The sequence below is a fragment of the Oenanthe melanoleuca genome, chromosome 10 (genome assembly GCF_029582105.1).
Source record: "Oenanthe melanoleuca isolate GR-GAL-2019-014 chromosome 10, OMel1.0, whole genome shotgun sequence".
In the NCBI taxonomy this organism is placed as follows: Eukaryota; Metazoa; Chordata; class Aves; order Passeriformes; family Muscicapidae; genus Oenanthe; species Oenanthe melanoleuca.
In genome coordinates this window covers 5,145,111-5,164,023 of record NC_079344.1, presented here as the reverse complement: position 1 = coordinate 5,164,023, position 18,913 = coordinate 5,145,111, and the positions used below count along the sequence as shown (strand labels likewise).

Below are 18,913 nucleotides of genomic sequence, written 5' to 3'. Positions count from 1 at the left end.
AACTGAGAAAGGCATCAAACCTTTGAAATGAAGAATGGAATATAAAGGGTAAGTGTATAAAGGGTAAGGAAAGAATCTGTTCAGCTGTGCCCTTTTGTGCACAAGTTGCAAGAAAATGTGAGTATGTAATGGCATTGTCCCACAAGAATTTCTATATGAAAAGTCCCATTAAAGTAGGTGCTGGTGTTTCATCAACTGCTAAAATACTGGCTTTGGCTTGCAGCATTTGGTTTGATTTTAAATCAATGCACGTGATTTACTACAGAAGAAACTAAGAATCCAGTAATAGTGGAGGTGTGCTAACCTGCTCACTCCCAGAGAATTTACTCGCCAAGATCCCAGTTCTTCTGTTTATACCAGCAGTTGCATCACAATGTATCAAAAAACATCTTTGTAAAAAGAAATTGTATCTATCTCTATGACACAGTGTTTAAACAAAATTCAGAAGCAGGAACTACACTGTTTCCAAGCTATGAAGTATAACATTTTAGACCAAATAAAAGTTACTCCTTTTTCTCCTTCCCATTGTCTAAGAGTTTATTTCCCCTCATTCTACTAGGATACCTTCCTGATCTTTTTTCATGAGCTGTTTTAAGATTTTTTTTTAGGTCATTCTAAGTTTTCTAGTTTCAGAACTTTTGTTGGTCTTCTTTTTTCTACTTTTTTTTTCTAAAGAAAACAAAATTACAATTTCTCTTTAATGCCATTGTTAGCAACATGCTCAAAGAAGTCCAGGTGAATTAGATTTCCTGTTTGCCTTTCCCAGGCTTAATTACAAAGGATATTTTGTTTAAGATAGTGTTATAAATTAAAGGCATGTTAGAAACATGCAAATATATGGAAATCCAGTGAGAGTACGGTGAGGGAAAGCATATTTTGCAGTGTACAAAAGAATAACACATTATCAAAGTTTAATCCTCAAATAACTAAGGCTATTAGAAATCACTACACTAAAATGTGCTAGAAATAGTTTCTGTAACACACATTCAAAATGCACATGTAATTATATAAGAGTAAATTACAGTGAAGCAGCTACAACAACAAATCCATCCACACAGCACAGGAAAAACAAAAAGAATGAGCCAAGCATCCATGTTTACAAAATCCTTTTTCCCAGTTACTTTATATAAACTTTCCATACACTGGGGATGTCTATCAGGAAACTACATGAAAATATATTTACTGAACTACATTTATGAATTTCTCACTTCTTTCTCATAAACACAAGTCAGGTGGTGATGACCTGGGGGAGAAAAATCATCTTAAGACAATCTGTGCTAGATATCAAATAAAACCCTAGGAAAGCCTTGTGACCTCCACAGAGAAGAATACTGTTTTGTGTTCTCTGAACAACTCCTCCTTGGTTATTTACAGTCTATAAAAACTGGAGTTTTGGTCCGTGATTAGAAAAATGCTGGCAAACACAAAGGATGCCTGATTACAAAATCATGCTTGGGGTGGCATAACATGACTTAGTCAGCTGGGTACAGATATTTGGATCTTCTTCCAAAGAGGATACAAAACACAGTAATAACAGCCCACCTTCCTATTGCTTTTATCATTCATTTTAAGATTCAAGTCATTACTGAATGACTGAACAAGAAATGTGAACTAGATGAGCTCTCATGGATCCTTGCTATTCAATTTTTTTGTAATTAAAAATAACAGCCTGTACAACATACCATTTTCATGCCTTTTATCATCCCTTTAGCAAACATAAAAACAGACACGTTGGTGCACAATACAGTTAAAAATCCCACCATTCTAAAGGACTGATTCATTCAGTAAAATCTTTAAATGCTAATGGTATAAGTAATATCTTATGCTAATGCTAATAAGTAATATCTTTAAATGCTAATGGAAACACAGGAAGAAATAGAGGGGAAAAAAATTCAAGCACTGCAACATTTCAAAATACTGAGTTACTTTGTTCAGTATTCTAAATGTTATTTGCACAGCACAGTTACTATCAGGAGTCTAATTTCATCTTCTAACTGCAGAACAAGTTTGACTTAACACAGAAGAAAATATAGGCTGGTGACTTGGGACCAGAACAAGCATCTTATGGCTACAGGATCCAGACACTGTTCACTGCAGTAATTTTATTTATTTTGTTTGATGCCTAAAGAGGCTACCTAGAACAGAGGCTAGACAGTGTTAAAGGAATAAAGTAAGTATTTTTTAAGAAGGCCTTCAAAGGATACACCTTGGGCAATACAAGAGCCCAGGCATGGCTCCACCCAAGATGGATGCATGGTCACAAGTTTTCACACTTAAAAGTTTTAGTCCATTTACATTTTGGGGTTAATTGTCCAATTACAGCTTCAGGTTATGGAGCCCTATCCTTCCAGACTGCTCTCCTCAATTTGCTATTGTTTACACGTTTTGGGCCTGAAGCTGCAACCATGTCCTTGGTTCTCAGGCTGGAAAAGGATTGTTTTGTCTAACTAAACTGAAGAGAACTTACTAATGTTTTTTTATGAAGTTCACAGTTACATACTAATGCAGTACAGAATCTGGAAAATATGAAAGCTAAAACTTAAGGCATCATGTCAATAAACTTACCATGGTTTGTATTTAAATCTGACTGATTTATTTATGAAAAGTAACGACTAAATACATACCAAAAGAGCTTCAATTTTGTTATTTAACCCCAAAGCCTGTGTTACATAAGTCAAGTGTACTTTTTCCCTCTAGAACATGAGGATACAGCAATGCTTAACTCTCAAAATCAGAGTATTCCAGGCAGCTTGTTAAAGTGCAGCAAGTGTTTCAAAACTCTCAACAGAAGAACAGCTGCCACAGTCAGCTCAAGGAAAACAATGTAATAAATCTTCTGAAAATAAATAGAAAAGAGAAAGTGTTTACATACCTATGTTTAACAGCTGTGAATGGATCTGTAGTTTTCCAAACGTGCTTCAGTGGCAAGTTTCCTGACACAGTTCAGATCTCTTGAATACCATAGTCATGCAAAAAGAGCCATTTCTCATCTACAGGAATCATCAACAGAGAAAGAAACAAAACCAAAATAATGTAGTACAGACTAATAGCTCCAATATTCGCAGGGCATGGGAAGCTGCCAGCCCCACACAACCACCCCCCCCCAACTAATTACATTCAGCTGCTTGTCATGTGGTCCTGCTGACCGATCAAGTGATCTCTTTTCCCCCTTTTAAAAGTAAGCAAAGTAGCTAACTAGATCTCCCTAAACCAAGTAACACTCTGAGCCTTTGCATAAACTACTGACCCTCCTCGTCTTAGAGAGAGGAAGTTGCAGTGTGTGAGCAGAACTTTTTCTAAGTATACCAAAAAAAAAAAAAAAAAAAAAAAAAAAAAAAAAAAAAAAAACCCACAAAAATCAGCAAACACAGTAATCTACTATAATGAAACACAGCTAGCACCAAAGTTCCCCAAACCAGTTTTATTTCTCACCTTTACAGACAGCAGAAAAAGTTACTGATTCCAAAACTGGCACAAACACCAGAGAGAGACCATGTGAGCTGGAAGGATTTGGGGGGACAGGGGCAGCTGTACCTGGGTCTAGTCCTTTCTGCTGAACCACTTCTGATGGCAACAAGCTCCAAGGAGACATCAGAGTGAAGATGCTGCCAGAACCTTTCTGAAACACAGACACTAAACCTACAAGCTCCTGTCCCTGCACAGTCCTAAGAGACACATGCAGACATATTAAACATTTAAATATCTTCAAGGAAATAAAGCTACTGATTTAACATGTAAACCAACTCTTCACTGAGTCAGTTCACAAAGGCCTGTTAACACAGGCCCCCAAGAGGCAGAATTCACAGGTCTGCCCCAATTCCAACACCATTGTCTGCACCAGGCACTCCCTGGATGGAGGGCCCTGCACTGGGTCCAAGGGATCAGACAGGACCTTCCCAGCCCCCTGCAGCCCCACGAGGCCTCATCCCCTCTCAGACACCCCAACATAACAGATGCACACAGGAGAGCACTGAAAGGTAAGTTTTGCATTCACCATGTAAGATTTAGCTGATGTAAGCTTTTGCAGACAAGTCTCCTTGCACAATTCTTTCTTGTCTCAGTTTCTTTCCTCAAGCTGCTTTAAGAGCAGCAAAGAAAGGAAATTAAGTTGGTGTCCCCAGTCTTCTAATTTAAGAAGTGCTGCAGACAGGCTGCTACAAATATTTAACATATGGATTCATCTACCAGTAGCAAAGACAACTCTACAAGCTTCTTAACTCTCACGTGTTTCAGGGCTCAACTATCTTGCCTCCTTTCATGTGAATCAAGGCAATTTTTATTTTCCTTGTCCTGGTGAACATCTAAGTTCTGTTATTCAGAGCTGGAACACTTTTTCATGCCCTGCCTTAGCATTTTTCCACAATTAACTAAAATCCATTTTTTTGACATTTAGTTGCAGGTTGTAATTTTCAAAGCTACCCCTTCTTGGCTCAATCCAATCTTCTATAAATTTCACCAGTTTTCGAGGAATATAAAAGGCCCTTTTTCGTACCCACATGCAATTAAAAAACAGAATTATGCTCCATTTTCAGCAATATGCACATTTTTAATCTTTAACTGCTTGCTTCCCTGATCAATACTGGCACATTTGCTTAACTGTGAAGAAATATTCAGACCACAAGCACCCTAGAATGTCTGGTAACTGCTCCAGAGTGCAGAAGGAGGAACAGGATAAGAAGTGTTGACAGACAAAGCAGCAACTCTTCTGCCATGTTGCAAACAGCTCTGGGGGGTGACTACACACACACTGAGCACAAACTGTCTGTCTGGAAGTCTCAACCAGCAAAGTAAAAGGAATTCAAACTCTTCCACACAGTCAGATGTTTGCCATCTTTAATGGAAAAACATTTCATAAATAATCCTCAGACTTCAGTGTTTTAATTCAGAATGAAGTGAAGCACTCGACTTGTCTCTTGTGATGTGAGGAACACCAACTAATTCTTCCTGCCTCCCTACCAGGCAAGGGTTTTATACAAAACAGTAAGATTTTGTCCAAAAAGTACAGCTGAAATAAACTTTTTTTGAGAGTGAAGTTAAGTTGGTTTCAAACTGGAGAGTTATAAGCTGGGAGGATATCAATGTTTGGTTATTTACAATGTCTATTTTTAAATAAGCATGTTTGTAGTCTCTCAGCAAATGCAGCACAGGCAGCTGAGGCAGCCCTGCTGTGGTGGCAGGAAGCAAACACAAACCAAGCAGCAACAGCTAGAACAGGAACCACTGCAGGCAGCCCAAGGTGAACCTTCCTCCCACTGCTATCCCAGTCCTAGGGGGTTGTAAGAGCTTGGAAAATTTCTTAGTTTATGTAAGGGATCAAAATTACTGAAACTGTGAATTGTAGTTTTGAAGCTACAGCTCTCAGAGGAATACTTATCTACTTAGTTATTCAATATTCCAAATGTTTTTACAAGTTCTATGAACAGGTTGTATGAACAAGATGATCTGAATGCATGGAATTTATGGTTTACTTATAAAACTTTCCTATGCTTTACAGGCCTAGGAATTTAGGAGGAAACTTGAAGAGCTAAACAGTGAACAGCATGGAGCAGTCTTCATTATAAGCATCAGAATATTTGCCTTTATACCCTTGAGAAAAACTGCAGGTGTCCAAACTGTCCTGTAGCAGATGTTTCTTCTATAAGAAAAATGCTGGATTGTTGCCTGCCTGCAGAATAAAGGCATCTGCCACTGGAGAGAGGAAGAGGAGAACAATTGGATCTAGTAACAGCCCATTTCAGATAATGCTACAGAACGCATCCCTGTTTCCAAAGCCAAGAGCTGTGCCTAACATTAATGTCATCTGCCCTGGCTCTGCAGTAACATGCCAGTACCTCAGGACAGAACTAAAAAGACCTGAAAGGAGGAGATAAATTCCATACAAAAGATTTTTTTCTTTCCTCTTACCAATATTCTTACCCACACTCACAAAATCAGCTTTCACACCAGAATTGTTATAGCTGAACTTTGCCAGGACCAAATAACGAAAGATCCCTTCAGTGATTAAAATAAAAGTAGGTCAGGCAGGCCTTTCTGCTACCCAAAGGCACAACTGTTAAATATTTAGTAATATTACAGAGTAAAGTAAAGCTTTCATTATATTCTTTCAACTGTGAGCCAATCTAGGCAATTTCTAGTAATGGTAACAGAGCTTTCTCTTAGCTTTGCATGTGATAAAGGATTTATTTACAGAATTATTATTATATCATATATTATTATAATATAATATAATATAACATATATAATATATTTATATAAATCCTTTTTAAAGGATTTATTTAAGGTATATTTAAGGTAGCATTTTACATAGAAAGGAGGTTGTTAACAATAATTGCCTCCAAGAGAGGCTCCAGATAACTAATGTCCAAAAATTACCAGGGTATCTTCAACAATAAAAGGTTAACAGTAAAATAATCAACAAATGAAAAGCATCAGTTCTGCTTTCATAGAACATCATACTGCCTAAAGACAGAAATCATTTGCAGCATCTGGGCAGTCAACAACAGCACTTCAAAAAAATTTAGACCAAACCATTGTCAGAAAAAGCATCAAAAGATTACTTCCCAAATAAGATTTATATATGGTTATATTTGACCTCAGAAAAGATTAGCAGAATTATCCCAAACAAGTGACTCTAATTGATCTGTCAGTTCTGTCAAAATTGCAAGCTTCTCTCCACACCACTTCCTATTAATGCCCATGTATGCATGCAGTCTGTCCCAAGGCAAAGCCAAGTGCAGATGACTATTCCAGATGTGAATCAAAAGGGGAAGGAAAGAACCCTTTAATACTGAACCAGGTTCTCTCTCCCTTATTACAGTTCTGAAATATCAGAAAGAAAATAGTATTAAAGACTATTGTACATGTCCTTGTATAAGATGTTACAACACCAAGAAATTGTCAAAACAGGTTTATTTAAAATGGCAATAAAATGTGTATGAATAAACATGATTATTTTTTCTGACTGAAATGAGCAAATGTGATCATTTTGCATGCAGGAAATAGTATTTTTGCAACATTGACACTACTCAAATTTCAGAACCTGTACTCAAAAGAACATTTAACCAAAAGATGTATGAATTATTTGACATGCTACAGTTCTTCTGTGAGACTATGTTGTTCACATTTTGTAAGACTTATGAAGTGAATGCCTGACTACATGAAGAGAGCACCTAGAGCAGCACTGCATGAGACACCAGTGGCCTGCACTGGGTGAGAAGCTGTAAAAGCACACCAATAATCTGATGTCTCTGTTTCATCCTGAAGAGCTACAAATCTCATTTTAGATCAATGATCTTTATCTACTTTAAAGTGTTGATGACTAAGTGAACTTTTTTAATTAAAAATCATAGTATCTTTACAGGAAGCTGTTGTACCAGATCAAAGGAACCTGTGCACTATAGCTACGTAAGAAAGGATTTTCAATGTTTTACAATTCTATATTAATACAGCTTTGAAAGTTTCTGTTATACTTCTATCCACACTTCAGCTTAATTGATATGTGTTTATTCTTGGCACGACCTGATCCAACATGTTACTTGAAAAGCAATCTCAGCAGAGCTGGGTTTTCTTTCCAACACAACAAGACACTGTTCACATCTTTTCTGAATCTACTTAATAGGGCAATTGGTTCATCATTCTCCTCAGCTGACAACAGTGCCTTTTGCACTTTAACTCTGCTCTCAGGAGGAAAAATGGAAAGGTCAATTATGTGAGCTATGTGACAGAGAAGTCTGCTTCTTCTGAACTACAGCAAAGTATTGCTGCTGCAGTGTATTTTTTGATCTTCTATGCAATGAAGACATGAAACCAAATTAAACACCTGTGATGCTTATTTTTTTCTACCATTTCTTACAGCATGAACACCATTAACATTAGAGCTCCCTCATATTCCCATTTATTCAGTGACTCCCCAGGTTAACTAAACTGGCTGGTTAATCTGCCTTCCTTCAGGGTGTGCAGGAGGAATGGGTGGGCTTGGAAAGGTGGTGATTCTACAGTACATTACCAAAGTAGATCTTTCAGTCCCATTGGCCCCATTCCACTCCCTGTGTTACTCCCAATTATTAAAAATGTTACTGCTCCCATAGGATGCTGGGCTGAAGAAAAATTCCCTAAGGCTCCACACACCACACTGGAGATTATGAATGCAATAAGGACTACTTGGCACAAAGCTCCAAATTTGCAATGCAAAAAACAAAGCTGAAATGAGGACATGCCTCCTAGCCTGGTTTCCTAAGAAAACAAAGCTCATTAGGAAGGGGCAGAGACACTGAATTTCTATTATTTCTGTCTTCTCCCTCAATATTTGAATCTGCTGATCAGCTTTAACACTCCTTTACAGAGGGGAAGAAAACACGAAGATCTGAACTTCCTGAACACTGTGAAAAAATGGCGAAAAAATGGCAGACTGGATAAAGGGAAGAGTGGGATGTGTGCCTCCCCTGAAAGCTGGCAGTCACAGTTTCCAGTTCTGCAAGGGAAACCCACCAGCTGGCCAGGTTGTACCTGCTGCAGCACATACTGTGACAGTCATTCCATTTTACATTTACTTTCAAGTTGAATTTAAAAGACACTATCTATTTTAAAAGCAAATTAAATTTAAGCGCATTTATTATTAAAAAGTGAATGGAATAAAACCAGTGGAGTTTTGCCATATCAGCAGTTCAGATTTGAGGAGTTGTCTTTCAAGACCTACTAAAAAGCATGATTCCACTTTTGCTGTATGTTCTTTTCACAGGCCTTCCAAAGCCTGCTCTGCAGCTCCTCCTGACACACAGCAAGATCTTCTGTGGGCTAAATCCAAACTATCAAATAAAGATGTATATTCACATCTTCCATTTTTTTAGATAAAAACTACTACTACTACTACTACTTTAACAACTCCAACTTGAGCCTGTATTTATCCAAACTGAAATTACAAGAGTTTTGCTATGAAATTCAGAAGAAATACAATCAAATCAGGCAGTACTATCCTCAAACTTGGTTAACACCATCTCTGTACAGAGATGTCCAACCTGACAGCATTCCAAGAAAAAATATGGAAAAATTAAGTATCAGTCAGACAGTTCATGCCCCAACAGAAAAGACCTGTCAAGCTGAATCAGTGGTAGAGGAGAAAGTCAGTGGAGCATGTCCAGCTGCATGAGAAACTCTTGGAAATGAATAATACCAGCAGGGCTAGAACTACCCTGATACCTGGATTTTGGGTCATATTCAGTCACAGATGAAGTTTGGTTTAGAACAAAACAAGTGGGGGAGGAGGAATTATTATTAGCCTTTGCAATTTAAAAAAAAAAAACAAACAAGCCACCATAAAAAGACCCCAATTATCCAGCCTTTGCTATAATCTGCATTCTGAATGTTATCTAGGTTTCCAAGCAGACATGGAAAGCACCAGCCACTGGCAATAACTGTAGCAGAAAATCATCTCATGCAAACCTTGCATAAAAGCATTTCACAGCACAAGCAGTCCCTCAACTGTGAGCCTTGAGTGATACCCTGAAATTCTCAAAATGCACCACACTCCATGACACATAATTATCAGCAGGGATCTCCAGGAAGAAGGTAATTTCCCTCAGCAATTACCAATATAAAACACTATACTAGCAAGACTGGTAGAGACACATGAGAAAACCAGAAAACTTGCATTTTTTATTCATAAAAATGAATGAAGTTTTCTTTCCCCCCTACCCACCATACATGCTTTATTAGTCCTTATCACAACTAACAGCCTTCAGTCTAGTTCAAATATTCCCTTTCCCCAAGGATGTTATTGGAATTAATTGTTTTCTTCCTTTCAGTTCACAGAGCAACCATTTTCCTTACAGTCTTTGGGTGATAAGGGAACCAAATGAAACATCCCACAGTTATGAAAATAATAAGCCAGGCCTTAAGAGTGAGACTGGGCTGACTTTGGACAACAGCACTTCTCCAGAGAACCTTCATCACCTTCTAATGATATATGCTTAATAAAAGTGTTATAAAAATTGTGCATCCGTTGTTTTCAATTTTGCTTTGCATTCTTCTGTTTCTAATTCAAACTTGAAAGGAGCTTTCATATCTTAAAGCCTATCCCTTCCAACTAAATAAACTGCTCCAATAAAAGGCAGAGTCTCTACCCATGGAGCTCTCCTTACCTGAAAGTATTACTGAAGAATCAGTTTTTATCTGCTTTGCTATTTATTCCTTTATCCTGTTATCACCTTTTAAACCAACAGCAGTACACAGCTGCAAAACCGCAGTCACAAACTCCAAACTTAATTTGGACTCAGCTACTTGATTTGTGTAGCAGTGTCCTTATACACATCCAGTGTTTTATTTGCACATAAAATATTTTGGCAATGTGTACTCCTTACAGTACTTTTATTCACATATCATATTTACACAAAGAATTACTACAGAAGTATACAATTATTTCAAATACTTTTTGAAAGTGCCCACAAATTTGACTTTTAATTTAAAAACACTGATGACATATTAACCAACTTCTTTTGACCATTGCAAATCACAGATTCCTAGAAAAGTTGTACCCTGCTTTGTATCTTCACTGGTGCTTGCTATCCCTTTGTTACCTTACTACCAGTCTTCACATTGTCTTCCAAAAGTGCCTTTTTCTGACACGCTTCATTCTTACCCATTTCTCATTAGCGAAAGTATCAGACATAGAGAAGGAACACAGCTATGGGAAATGGGTTTGCAAACTCAGAAAAATATCACTGCACTGGTTTATACTTTGATATTATCCTCAGAGCCTTAGAAGCAAGGATATTTGCCTGGGTTTCTTTTCCTCCTGTAGTCTAAAATACCAAAGAACTTGTTAGGTCAGCTCCAAAGTGCTGAAATGTGCCAGTATGTGAAAAGAATTCCACCACCCACAATATGCAAAACTGTCACACACACCTCAAAGCATCCTCAGCCCTTTGAAGCCACAACACTGCCACAGGAAAAAAGTATGCTAGTTACATATCATACTTTAATCCATATGCCATAAGACTCATTAGATTAGAAAAGAAATCACAGGCATTCAGACTACTTATTACTATAAATCAAAAATAAATTCTGCTCTTTTATGTATGAAAACACAACAATGTAAGGGTGTTCCAGAAAAGAAAGTCAGGGCTAGGACTTATTCACAAAGCTCCACTGGAGATAAAAGGATCATTAAAGCATTAAGTGATCTCAGCTGATTTAACATGGTTCAAGTTAGTCCTGCCTCCTGACACGGATGCAGTTTTGACTAAGAAGAGGAAAAAAAAGAAATGAGGAAAAGAAACCCCATAACCCCAGATGCTATATCAGCGAAAGACTGATTGACAATAAATTTGTATAAATAAAAAAAAAAATGTGTTTCTGCTAAAAAAACTGCCTTTTAGACAAGAATGTATAAAACCATGCTGTACTTATACAACTTTTTAGGCATGTTTGAAGCCAGTGCTGCAAACTCAAAGATTGTATCTGCAGCACTGAGTGGTATCTACATGACAACAACAGCAAAAGCAAGTTCCAGAGCACTACATATGCCCAGCCCAGGAAAAGTTTAGCTCTAAGTTTCTAAGTAAACCCTTTGCAGGACCAAGCACATGTGCAGAGTACCATAATGCAGCTTTAATACAGAAGGGAATATTTGACGATTAATTATTTAGACCACAAGTTTAATACATTTTAAATGCAACTTAATTAATTGCTGAGACATCAACAGGGGAAAAGGAGTTTTCATTCTTTATATTCCACCCCTAGTGGAAATTTTCCTGCATCTTCAAAATAAATTTAATTCTAACTATCTTTGTTGACTGTGACAGACTGATCTCAGTAATGGTGTCAATCTGCAAGCCCAGGGTTATGCTGGAACTTATCACCTATCACAGACTTTTATCAGCAAATACCTGGCAGATACCTGGCAGGAACAGTACAACCAAGAATTCAAAGGGACACAGGATTACTGCACATAATACTTGTTACTGTAAATGTCAAATGCTACTTAAGAATTCTTTTATCTCATCTGATCTTCTCTTTGAAAGAAAAGGAAGTGTGTAATCAAGTGATAAAATAATGTGTTCCCATGTTTAACAATAGTGATAGAACAAACTTACAGTCCGGGTTTAGCCATCTGGTTGCTCATGAGAAATTTTGTTAACTGTGAAAATAAACCAGTGTAAATTGTAGCACACTCTCTCTCCCAAACTCCTTTGTGCAAGAGATTAAGTAGATGTAAAATCAGAACCCTGAACAAGAAACACAGGAACATGCTGTTCTATTTTCCATCTTTAACCATTCTTTTGAGACATTTATTTAGCATTACAAATACCATTCCTACATTTACCTATCAACATTTGAAATACATATTGCAGTATATGCTTTTCCATGGATGGAAAATACTTAGAACACTCACAAAATTAGTAAAAATCTGTGACAAGAAAGGAGGGCTGAGAGATGTCTACGTAAGATTAAGTTTTCAAGAAAGGGCAGAATAGATTTTGTAGAGTTTCAAAGAAAAACCTGTAAAGCATAGCAACACATCACCTTGCAGATCTAACTCCAAACATGTATGTGTTATCCTGATGAAAATCTCCTAAGCACCATCCACGAGGAAAGCATTAGAGGAGTCATATAATCAGAAAGCTCAAAATATTTCTGATACACCACTAAGAGACAAAAATTGAGTGGTTTCAGCAGTTCTAAGCATGTCCTTTATACTGTGCTAGTACCATTAAAAATACCACTTATATATTAATATACTCTAGTTAGTTACAGAACTAGGAAAATCAATAGGTATTTCTGATGGATTTAGTTTTCTTTAGATCCAAGATCACCAAAGTGTAAATTCAGTCCAAGCACTGCAAATCAGGCTGAAGGGCCTTGCCAGCATGAATCTTCCCCCAGACAAACATGCGGGTTCAGAAAGGAGCAACAGGTTGGTGGTCACACATGAGATTTGAGTCATGGCTAGCCAGATGTAACATTATTATAGTGCCTTCACAACGATTTACCATTTTTAATGCCTTTTTAAAAATTTAAGCCAGACATGCAATCCACTTCTCTGTAGAAAGAAACGCAGGTGTAAGGGGGAAGCCTGGAGCGGCTGCAGCAGCGGCGGGAGGGGGAAGGCCCGAGCGGGGCCGAGAGGGGAAGCACCTGAGGGGCGGCCAAGGAGGGGCTGCCGACGCCTCGCCCTGATCCCCGAGCGATCTCCGCTTTCTGAAAGCCCGGCTCGCTCTTCGGAGCCGCGGGCACGAAGAGTCCCCTGCCCGAAACACCGTCCCGGGGCTCTGACCAAGCCCAGCCCAGCCGGCCCTGCTCGCTGCCCGGCCGCCTCCTCTGCCGCCCTACCTGCTTGCCGCCCGGCCGCCGGAGCTCCCGCAGCCGCGTCACGCCGCACCTGCCCTTTTTTGGGCTCCGACCGTGTCTTTCCCGTCAAGGCAACATCACTTCCCGTACAGCCCGAGGTGGGGGCGGGCCGGGCGGCGCCGCCCCGGCGTGTCCCGGCCCCGCCGCGGCACCTGGGCGGGCTGAGCGCGGCCCGCGGGCAGCACCGCGCGGCGCGGGGCGGCAGCGGCGGGGCCGGCTCGGCAGCCCTTCCCTCCTCCCCTCTGAACATCTCGGGCCGGCTCGGCAGCCCTTCCCTCCTCCCCTCTGAAAACATCTCGGGCCGGCTCGGCAGCCCTTCCCTCCTCCCCTCTGAAAACATCTCGGGCCGGCTCGGCAGCCCTTCCCTCCTGTCCTCTGAACATCTCGGGCCGGCTCGGCAGCCCTTCCCTCCTGTCCTCTGAAAACATCTCGGGCCGGCTCGGCAGCCCTTCCCTCCTGTCCTCTGAACATCTCGGGCCGGCTCGGCAGCCCTTCCCTGCTGTCCTCTGAACATCTCGGGCCGGCTCGGCAGCCCTTCCCTCCTCCCCTCTGAAAACATCTCGGGCCGGCTCGGCAGCCCTTCCCTCCTCCCCTCTGAAACATTTCGGGCCGGTTAGTGAGAATTCATGAGAGGAAGAACAGGTTTTGCAGCGAAAATGCGCGGTGCCTGGTTAACGCGCACCGCTGTGGGTTTAATGAGTTGTTCCTGCCGCCTGCTGGCTGCCTGCCTTCCCCCGCAAGGGAACAGTGCTCTTCACCCTCTGCAGCTTCCCAACAAACGCTTTAAATCCAGCAGTCCCAAGAATTCAGCGAGCAGAGTATTAAGCTCAGCTACATCAATAACCCTTTACACCTGCATCAGTTCAGACATCCTCTTTCTTGAGGCTTTACAAATTCAATTGTCATCTTTAGGGACAATTCCTGTCATTATATTTACAAAGGAAGCGCCTTCTAGACCTGAGCTACACCTCTTTACAGGAAGCTGCTGGAGTCACTGCAGTAATTCAGTGTTTGCATTAAACTTTTGTGGCAGCTTGTGGTATCTCCTCATAGAATCAGGGAGTAGTTTGGGTTGGAAGGGACCTTAAAGATCATCTAGTTCCAACCCCCTGTAACTGGCAGGGACACCTTCTGCTAGACCAGGCTGCTCAAAGCCTGGCCTTGGACACTTCCAAGGGTGGGGAAGCCACAGCTCCTCTGGGCAACCTGTGCCAGTGATTCACCACTCTCACTGCAAAAAATTTCTTCCTAATATCTAATCTATACCTGCCCTCTTTCAGTTTAAAGCCACTGCCCATGTAATGGCATGTCCAAACTGCGTTTACTGCGCCCAGCTGCCCCTCCCAGCCCACCCTCCACTGCTATCCTCCCATCTCAGCTTCCACACCACTGCCTCCAGCCATAACACTGTTCCTGGATTAAAATATAGACACCCAGACAATTGGTTTCATCCCTCATTCTGTCCAAACAAGAATCTCTGTTAAAACCAAAACTTGGCATAAGTTTGTCCCAAGATCTCCTGGGTTTGGTTTCTTTTTAGATTTACTGAAGTCTTGATATATCTACGGATTTCGTTTCCCTAAGTCTCAGATTCTGAGACAGACAGATAGATTAGTCTGTCAGACTAATCCACACCTATTCCAAGAGCCATGCTGTCTTCCTGAGCTACACCGAGTACAACCCGTTTTTCAGGCAGAATTTTCTATTTTATAGCTCAGTCTGTCAGAAATTAAATATGTGCATAAGCACATGTGGTACGTGTGTGTATGTACATATGGCCAGTCTGATTATAAGCTAAGGATACCGAACTTGGGTGCAGTTGTCTTCTCAGCACTTGCACAACTGCATTCCCAACTGAGCTAATGTATTAAGAACTGAAACAGAAGAAGCAGAGAAAAATTGTATTTATCACTTGGAGGATCAGACCAGACGCAATCCAACAAAACCCACGAAGCGTAACCACACAGCAGCAGCTTTCTTCTTAGAGTTTCCCGATCTTATTTATATTTAGAGGTGAAACAGACTTTCAGACATTCAGAATGTCACACATGATTCAACATTCACGTCCCAAAGTCTGGTACCAAACACAGAGGCGGGCAGGTGTAGCTCCATCAAGCGGGCGGCTCCAGCGCGGGGCCGGGCTGCAGGAGGCGGCTCGGGCGGGACGGCCCCGGCAGGTGACGGGCGGGACGGCCCCGGCAGGTGACGGGCGGGACGGCCCCGGCAGGTGACGGGCGGGACGGCCCCGGCAGGTGACGGGCGGGACGGCTCGAGTGGCTCCATTGCCCCCGAGGGCCGGGCTCCGAGGCGATGCCCGGGAACGGCGCCACGCGTCTCCCTCAGGGCCTCTTCTCGGGCGCGGCGCCCGGCGGCGGCGCGGCGGGGCCGTGCGGGGCCGGCGGCGGCTGGAAGAGCGGCCCGTAGATGTAGAGCCCGCTGGCCACGCCGAGCGCCACGGCCACGGCCACGTGCTGCAGAGGCAGCCGCCCCCTCATGCCGACACGCGTGGGGCGGGCGCGGCCCGGCTCGGCTGCGGCCCCGGCCCCTCACCTGCACGCGTACCGGCGCCCCTGCTCCCGCTCGCCGCAGGCACCGGACGGAAGTGCCGGCTGGTCCCGCCCCCGCGGCCGCGCATGCCCCGGCGGGAGGCGGCGAGATGCCGGAGGCGGTGCGGCTCCGCAAGCGGCGCTCGGTGCTGTACGGCCCGGCCGGCGGGGCCGCCGCGCAGCGAGGCGCCGGTAAGCGGGGCCGGGCCGGGCCGGGAGGGGCGAGGGGCGGCCCCCGAGGCGCCCGTCACGGACCAGCCTTGCCCCCGCAGGTGCGGCCGCGCCCGCAGCGCTGCTGGCGCTCGCCCTGGCGCTGCGGACGGTCAATTGCTTCCTCGTCCAGACCAGCTTCGTCCCGGACGAGTACTGGCAGTCGCTGGAGGTGGCGCATCGCATGGTTTTCAAATATCCTTCCCCTGCCGCGGGCCCACCCTCTCTTCGCGCCCGGCGGGCCCGAGGGGACGCGGTGCCGTGGGCGGGAGAGGGACCAGCTACAAACACCCCGCCGTTCTGGCCGAAGGGGACGGGTGGCTCGGGTGAAGCTTTCTCCTTCAGTTGGTCGTGATCTGTCCTTAATATTCATAATTATGGTTACCTGACTTGGGAATGGACAAGTAGCTTAAGGGGCTACTCGTACCCACTGATCTTTGCAAGCATGTACAAAGCATTACAGCTGCTGGCTAAGGATAATGTTCAGCTGCTGGTGAGTATAATCAAAAAATGTGCATCTGCTACTGAAATTCAATTTTAAAGCATATTTAAACACAGTGTATTTTTGTCATAGTCCAAGAAAAATGCAAAGCCTTGGGTCTGGCAAATAGAGACGTGTGAGCACAGACACCCCATCCCATGGGAGCAGAATTCATTCACAGGTTTCTAGTCACACAACTGATGCCTGCAAGTACAGAGGATTATTCTTGGCCTCTGTCAATCTCTTGGAGTTTCATACTGTCTGTGTTTGCCACTACATCATAATTGCACAGTAGTTCAGTTTTCCAAAGTGTTTAGTAATATATATTTGTACTCAACTCACAACAATTAACTAACAACTGCCCCTTTTGATTTCTATTGGTGATGTAAAGCAGATAATTCTACTTTTCATCTCTGAACACTTCCAGTTGAACTTTAGACATTCTCTGTTTTGGCAGAAATTTTATCCTTACCCAAGGACCTTACTATTTAATTTTTAAAAGCTATAGACAGTATTTACCAATTCACTATTTTCATACCTGAACAGTCATTCACTAATTCAGTCCTCTCTTAAAACTTGGAATTTAACTTGGTTTGTTGCAAGTTTTCTCCCTGTTTACACAGATCTGGGTCCCTAGGATTGCACAGGCAGTGCTGGCTGCTTTTGCTGATGTGCAGCTTTACTCATTAGTGCAACATCTTGAAAATTCAGAAACAGCAAAGTTCGTGGTGAGTCACAGCCTTTAAAAAATTGTGCATGTTAATATATTAACACTGATTTTGCATTTTAAATAAGAGCAGAATGATATGTCACACCTTGAAGAATTTACTACCCACCTTCATTTAGGTGAATTTGTTTTAATGTGTTCATAATTATTTTCAGTTCTTCTGCCAACTCTGTTCCTGGTTTACATGGTATTCCTGTACCAGAACTCTAACAAACACCATGGAGACTATTCTTACCATTTTTGCTCTTTCCTACTATCCCATTAAAGGCTCCAAGATGGGGAACAGGTGAGAAACTTTCTCCTAACAGTACAGATAATTTTTGGTTTGGGATGACACCAGTCTACTGATGCTTTTTAAAATGCTAACTTTTCTTGTAACATCTAAGGCAACCAAAGTTGCCTCACTCACGTAGCAAGAGTTCTGTCTCGTGGAAGGAACATTCTAGTATTTCCTCTAAGTATTTTTTAAAGATGTTGTTAAAACTGGTATGTGAAATTTGCTATTTCCCTGTTTCCTTATGCACAGTGTAACTTTATGGGAAGTTTTATTTTAAAGTTCAAAAAACTGGAATATATAGTAACTTGGGAAAAGATAACAAAAGCTTTTTGGGGTCAGATTTGGTGAATTTGTGGTCACAATTTTCTTTATTGCTCACTGTTCTAAAGTAGGTACTTCTAGTTAGCAACTCCATTGTAACACAGCAATTCTAGTTGCAGCCTTCCAAGCAAAGCAGAGTATCTGCACTCAGAGTCAAAAGTTACCTGCAGTATGAAAGACTTTTGGCCAGAGACATGACACTTGTTGAAATATCACTGTCTGCCAAAGAATTGAGCAGACCTTTTGATAAGCTGCTGGGTTTTTTATGTTTCTTCCTTCTAGCTGTAAGTATTTAGCTTTGGTGGCACTTGCAATTGTTATTCGTCCCACTGCTGTTATCCTATGGATACCTTTGGTCTTCAGTCATTTTTTGCAAGAACAGAGGAAAGCAGACCTTATCCTACACACCTGCATTCCAGTTGGGTAAGTTCTTTCTCAATTTAAACTGGGACTGTGCACAGCTACATTTTAAGACTGGTTTTACCACTGCAAAGGCAGACAAGCCAAAAAATCTGATATCATGTAAATAAAAAAGAGAACAAATAGTCCTTTTGGAGAAGTTTAAGGAAGGGACATGTCTCCTTTAAACTGTTGCAAAAGCTGCAAAAAAGCATCAGGAAAGATTTCATGATGGTGAGACATGAGCAGCATTCCAGCTTAATCTGGGATTGTGCCAAGGATACCAGGTGATGGCAAGTGGATGCTGTAAAACAGCAATGAGTATGCATAATCTCAAAAATACCAGGAATCAGAGTTTTGACAGCTATCTGGAGAAGATACAAAAGCAAGTCAGGCAATATCAGTGCAACAAACTTTCCATTTTTGCAGATTGGTCACAGTAGGAACCTCTTTAATAATTGACCGAGTGTTTTTTGGTGAGGTAAGCTGTTTTAAACTTGACTTATAAGAAGAAGCTTGGGGTTTAGTATTTTAGCATTGATGGGTATTTCAGACTTCTCTGACTTCTCTTGTTTCTGTGACAGTATCTGGCCTATGATCTCTAAGTA

General features: G+C 41.8%; 2 protein-coding genes across 5 annotated transcripts in view; one reads left to right on the top strand and one right to left on the bottom strand.

The window, feature by feature from the left end:
* The window catches only part of RAB27A (RAB27A, member RAS oncogene family), a 276,869-nt gene that overhangs the window by 17,295 nt on the left and 240,661 nt on the right, over positions 1 to 18,913 (bottom strand). The window contains exons 1-2 of one of the 4 annotated variants that reach the window (XM_056499955.1): positions 13,327 to 13,503; positions 2,873 to 2,990 (exon numbers count right to left, since the gene is read on the bottom strand). The exons of 1 other annotated variant lie outside the window; for it this stretch is intronic. The gene's annotated coding sequence lies outside the window, so the exon portion shown is untranslated. Of the gene's footprint in view, positions 1 to 2,872; positions 2,991 to 13,326; positions 13,504 to 18,913 lie in introns of those variants that run through there. 2 more of the 4 variants (XM_056499952.1, XM_056499953.1) reach the window with 2 other exon arrangements.
* PIGB (phosphatidylinositol glycan anchor biosynthesis class B) overlaps positions 15,878 to 18,913 on the top strand; it is an 8,718-nt gene continuing 5,682 nt past the window's right edge. Inside the window, exons 1-7 of the mRNA XM_056499947.1 lie at positions 15,878 to 16,082; positions 16,163 to 16,295; positions 16,476 to 16,593; positions 17,205 to 17,309; positions 17,464 to 17,594; positions 18,189 to 18,329; positions 18,735 to 18,786. Coding sequence (XP_056355922.1) covers positions 16,001 to 16,082; positions 16,163 to 16,295; positions 16,476 to 16,593; positions 17,205 to 17,309; positions 17,464 to 17,594; positions 18,189 to 18,329; positions 18,735 to 18,786 — 762 coding nt within the window. The 5' untranslated portion in view covers positions 15,878 to 16,000. The remainder of the gene's footprint in view (positions 16,083 to 16,162; positions 16,296 to 16,475; positions 16,594 to 17,204; positions 17,310 to 17,463; positions 17,595 to 18,188; positions 18,330 to 18,734; positions 18,787 to 18,913) is intronic.